Source organism: Solanum tuberosum, unplaced genomic scaffold (assembly GCF_000226075.1).
Source record: "Solanum tuberosum cultivar DM 1-3 516 R44 unplaced genomic scaffold, SolTub_3.0 scf00271, whole genome shotgun sequence".
Lineage (NCBI taxonomy): Eukaryota > Viridiplantae > Streptophyta > Magnoliopsida > Solanales > Solanaceae > Solanum > Solanum tuberosum.
Window position 1 is genome coordinate 198,677 of NW_006239192.1, and position 9,472 is coordinate 208,148.

Below are 9,472 nucleotides of genomic sequence, written 5' to 3' on the forward strand. Positions count from 1 at the left end.
CATGATATCTGAAAATTTTCAAATTCTGGACCTCCAAGAGGATAAACGAGTACTTCACCCCCAAAACAGCAACATGCAAGTGCTTGTAGTTGGTGGCCTCATTGAGATCTCTTTCTCACTTAAATAGCCTTTTCAGATCTCTTATATGTAAAAACGAACATATCTCGTAAGAAAGATATACAAATAAATTTGTAAAAAAACTATAAAACCATTTCTCCCATTGGGTGGACACCGTCATTGCAAGAAGAAAAAAGTAGGGTGATTTTAATAACTCTAATATACATGTCCAACAATAAGGAGAAGATCAAGGAGTTAATTTTCTCCGTTGTATTTTCGGGCTAAATAAACCATAGATTTTGTGCTACATTCACTTTTTAAGAAACCAAAAAGGTGGATATTGTCTAACATGGCTACAAAAAGGAAAAAGAAAAAGAAAAGAAGCAAGAACTACAATTAAGTTTATGCCACCTGAAGAATAAAACTTCAGATAAGCTCCATCGCAAGTTGGCAATAGTTGTGCTTCAGGCATTGCGCATTAACTAGAAAAGAAGGTATTAGTACATTAAATTTGATCTCCAGCATAAGCAAAGGTACTCTTCTAGAGAGTAGAGACACCCTTTGACCTATCTATTTGGAGATAATGTTACAAATCCGGATTTCTAAAATCCGTCCTACTATTTTGGATCTCAAATATACACCATTAGAATGCAAATAAACAAGATTATCACAGCCTTAGATTACCTCTTCTTCCATGTCAATAGTGCAAACTGAAAAATAATAAGCAAGCAAAGCTGTCGCCTTGAGGAATGATACTCACTTTGGGAGGTGTGATGAACAAAAGATTTCAGCTCCATAAAGTTTCATAATGTGTGATGATGGAAACATCAATCATCAGAGCTATAATCACTGGATTCTTGCAGTATCTCCGGAGAAGCACAGCAGAATGACTCCTTGTCTTTGAGAAAAAGACAGCTCCCATCGGAGTTCCATTTCAGATCAATTACCGCAAATTGAGGCAATGGAACATTTATGCAATAAGCACCTGAAGGTGTCCACATGTATATGTGGGAGCTTCCAGTACATAAAACCAAACGTGGACATGTGGGATCCCAGGCTGCAGTTCGGATGGGATCTTTTTGAACTAAGATGGCAGCTAGCTCAAGATGGTTTATGTCCCATATCCATAGTACAGTAGGAATGCTATCATTGCGAGTGCAAATATATTGACTATCACTGCTCCATGACATCAGGCCTGCATTTAAGTTTCCATATTGTGTTAACAAGGCACTCATTTGTGAGCCTTAAGAGTAGTTTCTCTTATGGAGATTCAATAGAACATCAACCAACCAAAAAGAAGCTTCTACTTGCTAATCTAAGATCTATAAATTTAGAAAGGTTCTGCATTAATCTTTGATGATGAAGATACTAGACTGATACAGCTCATTTGAGATCGAACAGACTCTCACCAAATAGAAAGCTAAGAGTTATCATTCAGAAATTAGAGCACTATCAGACTTATCGCTCAAGTCAATAAATGGTACTATAAAGGTTTGAAATTTTCAAGAAGTAAAAGAAGAACTATGTGGCCATTCAAAAGATAATAAATGCTCAATATCTCCTATACAAATATCCAAGTGTTCAACTTTATCAAACATTTGCCATATTTGGGTGACATTCATAAGTAATCAGAACAACTAAGGAAGACCAAAAATAGTGATCAAATTTCTCACTTAATAAAAAAATTGAACCAAAGACTTACTGATTCCTTGCTTGGGATTTGGCTTATCTGCAGGAGGTTTCTGCGAAGGAAGATTGATAGGTACCTCCAAAACATTGTATCTGACTTGAATATGTGCCTCGGAAGCATTATCTGGAAAATGAATAAATTGGTTTGAAGATCTCAAAAGTTCTTAACAAAAGGAAACAATTAGAATACAAAAGAAATTTTGAGTACATCCACAATCAACTTTCCATTTCTGCCAGTGAGCCGCTTAGAAAAGCACTACCTACCATGCTTGGACAATTTGTCTGCAGCAGTAGATTTACATTTATTATTGTGGCAGAATTACTTCTAGCTTTGGTTTCTTGAAACAATTATGCGTGTTTGGATTTGATTTTAGAAGAACCACTTTTGGAAAATTATTGTATTTGGATTTGGGTAAATAAACTCATGAAACATTGATAGACTTTTCATACATATAGTTATAGTTACAACTTACAACTTACAAGATGAATTAACTAAATCATCTTTATTTTCTATTAAACCTTATCTCTAGACAAAAAGGGTTGTTCGGTTTGTAAGCTACTCTCCAACTCCAACGTTAAGGTTGTGAGTGAGTCACCAAGGGAGTAAAAGGGTGGGAGATCCTTTGAAGGGGGTAAAATCTCATCTCTAAAAATCTAAAAAATAAAAAATGAAAAACACCTAGAAGGCTATTTTTTTTTTGAGGATTAGTAATGTTGTATTCTTCAGCATTGGGAATGCTGGCCACCATCAGATACAAGTTACAAAGCAAGTAGACTCTAGCTTTACAAAGCTCCTAGAAATTCTACTAACTCCTCTATTTCCTCTATGCAGTTCTGTTTACACCAAAAAATTAAAGTCTCCAGGAAGTTCCATTTCACATCATGAACTGATCTGATTTTGTCTTCAAAACACCTTCCATTTCTCTCCCTCCAGACTGACAACCATATGCAAGAGGGTATTATCCTCCACCATTTTTTCTGACTTTTACTTCCCCCTCTTTTCATCCAACAACTCATTAGATCGGCTGTATGTTCCGGCATTGTCCACACTGTCTTTGTGAGACTGAAAAACATGTTCCACAATTGGGCAGTGAATTTGCAGTGTAGGAACAAGTGATTGTTTGTCTCCCTAGTCTCATTGCACAAAAAACATCTAGTCACCACAACTCTCCCCTTCTTTTGTAACACTTCATGAGTAAGACATGCCTTTCTTACCACTAGCCATGTGAAACATTTCACTTTTGTAGGGGATATGTTCTTCCAGACATTTCTCCATATCTTTAGCTCTTCCTCCTGCATAATGCTATTCTCCCTCTTGTATAACTTATTTACAGTGAAACTTCCTTCTGAACTGTGTCTCCATCTAAGTCTATCAGGCTCCATTATTGTCCCACCAAAAGTATCCACTTCTTTTAGCAGGTCAACTACTCTTTCTACCTCCCAATCATTTAAGTGCCTTCTGAAGTTTAGATTCCAACCCTGGGGGGACCAACAATCAGACACAACAATTTCAGGGTTGCTAGATAGTAACATGAGATCTGGAAATTTATCCTGCAGTGGTACTTCTCCTATCCAATTATCCTTCCAAAACCCAACATTGTTACCATTGCCCACTCTGAATTTAGAGTTCTCCTGGAGCTTTGATCATAGACCTCTGATAGCCCTCCATACACCCGTCCCATACAGCAACAGATAGTGCTAACATAACAATTGGTTTTGCTTAAATCACAAAAATAATTGCCACATCCTTATAAACGAATTACAATTGTACAAAGTTAAGCTAATGTGGAAATCAATAAACTGTATGACCACCTCATGTAAAAAACCTATAAGTTGTTAGAGAAAGAACACTGTTATTTATTTACTTTAAGTTTGCATAACATCTCCAGATATGAGTGCATGACTTTTTTCATGAACAAAGCATGTGGAAAACCTGTTAGTGATGGATGACAGTAAGATTCACAGTTAGTATGTATGTTTATGGGAGCATGGACGAAGAATTGAGAAGAGTAAAGAAGCAAACATGGAAGATAACTCCATTATGCATCATGTGAACTACAAGGTTGGAAATGAATAGTAGGTATTCAAGGGAAGGATACAACACCCTTCTTTTGTAAAGTATAGGTGTCTAGAATCTTTCTATTCATGGTCTAGGTCTATTATGAAGGACAACCAAGACTTCCTTTGGAATTTGTGGATGTTATGATGCAGTAAGTATGTGGAGGAACCTGAAGTTCCCTTTTATACTTCTAAAGTACCTCCTTGGTACTATTTATTACCACCGTGTTTAAATATGTGACATATTTTTCTTTTTGGTCCGTTCCAAAATGAGTGACACTTCTAAATTTACAATTAACTTTACACTCTCCATTTTACCCCTAATGAGAAGCCTTATAACCATTCTCCATCTTACCCTCAATGAAAATATTTTATAACAACACAAACATTATAGCATGATTAAGGTCACAAGCTTCAAATGTTTTATAGTCATACAAATGCTATGGTATGTTTTAGACCAAGTGTTTCATGAGTCTTTTCTTAAATTTCGTGTTGATTCATCCTATGACATTAAATTGGAACAACCGGAGAAATAAATTACCTAAGTTTAATCCACAACAAAAATTCTCTAATGAGCAAATCAAGACCACATTCCCCAATGGACTACTAAGATTTCCCATTCCCTCTCCCCTATACAACAACAATGCCCAGTGTAATCCCACAAACGGGATCTAGGGAGGGTGGTGTTTACGTAATCTTACCGTCTTATGAGGGTAGAGAGGTTGTTTCAATAGACCCTTGGCTCAAGCAAAGCATATCAAAAACAGTATGAAAAGTAAATATAGTACTAAAAGAAACCAAATAGAAAATAATTAAAAATAAAAAAGAACGATAGCAACAACACATACGACGATATCCGAAACAAAAGAAACAACAAGTACTAATAAAATAGAAGAGTAACAACAACATACCCAATGTAATCTCACAAAGTGGGTCTAGGGAGGGTAGGTGTATGCAGACCTTACCCCTACCCTGGAGTTAGAGAGGTTATTTTCGATATACCATTGACTCAATGAAACACATACAAAAGCATTTCAGAAAAGGAAATAACAGAAATAAAGAAGTCATGGAAAAATACTATAGAAAGCATGACAAAGCATCTTGCACAATAATAAAAATAATGATAAAGGAATCTAAGCAACGCTCAACTACTTACTAATCTTCTATCCTAATCATTGACCTCCATTCTTCTTGTCTAGGGTGATGTCCTAGGTGAGTTGTAGAATTGTCATGTGTTGTCTAATCATCTCTCCCTAATACTTCTTTGGCCTAACTCTATAGCCCTACCTCTCCTCAGACCCACCTATTGGTAAAATATCGTTAATATCTTAAAAGAATAGGAAGAATCTTTAAATTCTCTTTTGTCTATTATTAAAGTTGGTCAAAGGAATTTACTATATATTATAGTCCTATATTTTATTTGCCTTAATGAATTCCTATTAAGAATTTTTTCAAAGTTGCCAACGGTTATTATGGCGGTGGGTTAATCGCCTTTATGGAATTTATCAAATATTGATTGTGCATTATTTGCACAGATTTGAAGTAATGTATGGCAATTGAGTCAATAGCCTTTATGGCTTATTACACATTGAATGTGCATAATGTGCATGGTTTGAACTCTCTATTTGTTGATCTATATATAGTAATTTTATTTTAGCTAAAGGGGAAGAAAAAAAGAAATCTTTCTTTATTGTTTTGTGATGCTGGGTTATCCTTTACGTTAAATTTTTTTTGTTAGTTAATAGGCAAGCTCAAGCTACAAGATTCCGTGTTTTTTATCAATATTTTCCAACACTAGCATAGTCAGCCTCTCACATCTCCTCACTAGGCATTTGTGCATCTTCTCTTCACAAGCTTAATAAATACCACATAAAGACATCAAAGGACAAGCAGCATCCAATAAATACAATACAGACCTAATCCAACTCTTATTGTTTAAACACATTTAATGACATGATAGACAATTTACTGAAGTTACCAAAATGAGGGCATACTGTAACTAGGTAAACACATTGGTGCAACACTTTGTCCAAAGTTGGTGCAGTAAGTTTTGAGAATGTATTGAACTCAACCTGAGCCATTCTTCCATCATTGATGATAGAACATCATAATTGAAGGGGATGACTAAGCCAAATGCAGTATTCGGTATCTGAATCCATTTGATCCTTGTAAATTTATCCAAGGCCTCTGATATACAGCTTGAGCGTAGAATTAAATAGCTCACACTTAATAGGATCCCCCGGGGAGTAGAGCTGATTCTTCACTACATATTCAACATAAAAATTGTAAATATACTTCAAAGATTCCCTCATATCACCAGTCCTAGGATGTGTGACAAGGATGATCTTTATTCCGGACATAATCTTCACAAGCTTGAACCATCTCAGTTTCGCCTCCCTAATTTTGTCCACCACAGAGGTCACTCCTACCTTGTCCCGAATATCTTCGTTCCTAATCCTATTTCTCCTAGTATGCTCATACATCAATCTTAACATCCTCATTTCCGCTACTTTCATCTTTTGTACGTGCAAGGAAATGCATAAAGAAGTTACATAATTCTCTACTAACTTATCCAGTATTATTTCAGAAGACAACATCTTTACTCCACAGAGGCAACATAATATGCACCATTTGAAATCAGCCAAATCTGATGTGTCATTTCACTTGGTTGTTTCACGAGAGTTTTGCCTCAGTGAATTTTACGTCCTATAATTAGTGGCATTTACTTGTTTCTTAAATTTTCCACGAGACTAAATCAACAAAAATAATCAAAATCTGCACTTGTTGAATAAGAAACATATATACTTAACCTTTTAAGATAAAGACTATGTAGCCAAAAGAACTCTAGTGCTCACCACTACTGTACTGGACAAAATCATCTCCTAGTGATAATTCTGACATATCAAGTTGCTCATCCACTTCCTAAAATTAAAGAAGGAAATGATCAAAATCATTATATAATGTCCTGCAAATACGGAAAGAAACAAAAGATTGGGTACCTTGAAAATAGCAGCACAACAAGGACCTCTAACAGCAGATGGGTGCACAAATTCTGCAAATACTTTCCACGTCAGGTGATTCAAAACCCGTAACATCTGGTCATAGCTTCCCACTGCTAAAAACTGGCTGCAAGGTGACCATGAAACACTTTTTACTCCTAGTCCACTCTCATATGCTTGATACTTAGCCAGGCACCTCCCATCTGGAGAATAGATCAAAACCTAAAGAAAACGGAACATTCAAAGCCTTTCCATATTTCTTACATTAAAGATGATTTTACATATCCATTTTAAGTGATGAAGAAAATATCAGTTTCAGAACATTTTTTGGAGGTTCTCCCAGAAATGAGGAAAGTACATCTATACGAGAAGCTATAAACAGTCCATGGTGACTACCTTGTACTCAAGAGGAGAATCCCAGATGACTATAGCACTGTCATCTGCAGACCACTGAACATCAGCCAAATCTAATGTATCGACAGCAAAAACACCCATTATCTCCCATGTATGACAAGATAGCAGATTAACATAATCCTTGCAATCACGTCTGGTGCAAATAGCAGCAAACTTTCCATCCTTGGTAAATGATACCCCCTTAGACCCATGTTTTGGCCATTGAACATGTATGCATGCGGTGTTAACCAGTGACCAAACAGTTAACCGTAGCTGAAAGTCAGATGTGGTGAGTATGTGACGACTGTCTGGACTCCACCTAGCATAAGCAACTCCTGCAGGGCCTTCATCTATTTTGCACGTCCACTCAGGTTGTGTCAAAGACCATGCTTGTATCATAGGTTTCTTGTAAAGACCACAAAGTATATATTCGGAATCAGGGGCCCATTCAATGTATGTAATCTTGTCCAGACATGAAAACAGTTGCACCACCTGAAGACCCAAAATTGACATAAAATGGCAGTGAGATCACAAACTAACCGACCTTGCATATTCATTGAGTAAAACAGCTCTTTCTTTTGAATAACTATCACATATTGCTAATTCGCTGGCTTGGTACATTGTTGACCTCTCAGCTGACAAGACTTCCATGCTATGAGTTCTTTTGAGGCATCATAAGCCAACCTAGGGTACAATCAAGTTGATAGTGTTCGATTCTTAAGGAGTATAACACACAAATAATTTGTGAGCGCTGAAGAATTTTAGCACATGATAAAGGCAGATTTTCTTTTCTTAGTTGTCTTCTTTAACACTATTATAACATCTTGTGAGCTTCACGTCGCTTCACGTCCCTTCTGCTTATTCACACATAAAAGAGCAGTTTTTCATTGATATCACATATCTTGAGACAATAAAACCATTCAAATCTAATTGGTATTACAGATAAAGCTGTGACCTTTCCTTTTAGTTGTGTCAATGTCGAATGTAAAAGACAGAATGGGGTGTCTAATCTAACTAGATATACCTAACAGCAACATCCCTCTTTTATGTATATTACATTGTTCTGTAATCAGCTTGTTGCAGACATTAAGAAGATGAAATGTATCAAGTCTCCCCTTGAGCGAAGGTATTCCATATACAAAAAATAAATAAGTAAGAACATCCTATCTCTAATAACATTAGTTTTTACATGATGTGGTAATATAATTCAATACAGCTTCTTCCAAAGCCGCATGATTAACATGATGGTAAGGTCAAATTCTGGAGTTCATGTACTGATTCAATAGGGTTATTAGATTAAAATGCTGTTGGAACTGACGAATTTTACGGAATTTCTACTCAACCGAAACCAATAAAATGACAATTAACATTCAGTTATGTAAAAAATCATTGAAAATGACAAAAATAGAAAAATGCAAAAGACCTTGAGTGAGAGAACATCACGAATCACGAGGCGATAATCGACAGCGACAGCGAGAAATCGAGCATTTGGTGAGAAAGCATAAGAACCAGTTTGCTTATAAGCTTCTGTAAACTCCATTAGAGGTCAACTCGAGATTGCATAAGCTATAAAAGAAACCCACATCTACTGGACACCCACATTGCTTGATTTTTTTCTACTTTGTTGGTCAACAGATTTCAATTTAAGGTGAATGGATGGATCTGTTGGAGTTCGAAGGAATGTTGGAGGATGGAGTTCGTGGATCTCTGAGTTGTGAACTGTGGAGAGTGAAAGTGAAAGTGAAAATGTTCCAATGAATTTTGAAATGTGAGAGGGACTTTAAATTTTTGTAGGGCTCATTTGTGTGCCATTAAGGAAGCTCTTAATCTTAATGATTTGGATTTCAATCTCAACTCCATTCTTCATTATTTATACTAATAATTATTCAATTCACTATTTCTTTTTATAATTGTGGATTCCACAAAAGTTATTTTTACATAATTTAGTTTAAGGGCAATAGAGACAATCTCCTTCCAACCTCTAAAAAAAAATTAAATTCAAAATCAAATAATATGTCTTGATGAGACAATCTAATATGATGAGACAATCTAATATAACAAGAATCATCTCAAAATTCTATTCACATTTTCGAAAAATAGCAAACTACAAACACGATTACTATAGCGAAATCTCAAGAACAAAGTGTCAATCATTATCAAAATATTTACCAATCAAATTGCATATTGATTCATGATGTTTCAATTATTGGGGATGATAGGTCATTATTAGGTCTATCTTTCCACAAATTTTCAGAAGATTTCAATTTGTCATTTGA

The 9,472-nt window shown here is 35.7% G+C and overlaps 1 protein-coding gene across 1 annotated transcript; it reads right to left on the reverse strand.

Moving 5' to 3' along the window:
* Positions 1 to 535: 535 nt before the first annotated feature.
* LOC102586745 (WD repeat-containing protein WRAP73) lies at positions 536 to 9,016 on the reverse strand. Its single transcript, XM_006358162.2, has 6 exons — positions 8,620 to 9,016; positions 7,200 to 7,688; positions 6,804 to 7,025; positions 6,660 to 6,726; positions 1,760 to 1,870; positions 536 to 1,252 (listed from the first exon to the last, which is right to left on the reverse strand). The coding sequence occupies exons 1-6, from the start codon at positions 8,734 to 8,736 to the stop codon at positions 885 to 887; spliced, it is 1,374 nt and encodes a 457-aa protein (XP_006358224.1). The 5' UTR covers positions 8,737 to 9,016; the 3' UTR covers positions 536 to 884.
* Positions 9,017 to 9,472: the final 456 nt, after the last annotated feature.

What these genes read in the sequence shown, in the direction of transcription:
- LOC102586745 (XM_006358162.2), bottom strand. Translation starts at nt 8,736, where the DNA reads ATGGAGTTTACAGAAGCTTATAAGCAAACTGGTTCTTATGCTTTCTCA. An exon ending in GTGATGTTCTCTCACTCAAG is followed by an intron (nt 7,689 to 8,619) that starts GTCTTTTGCATT and finishes TTGGGTCTTCAG; the next exon opens with GTGGTGCAACTGTTTTCATG. An exon ending in TTTTGTCCAGTACAGTAGTG is followed by an intron (nt 1,871 to 6,659) that starts GTGAGCACTAGA and finishes TTCATTTTCCAG; the next exon opens with ATAATGCTTCCGAGGCACAT.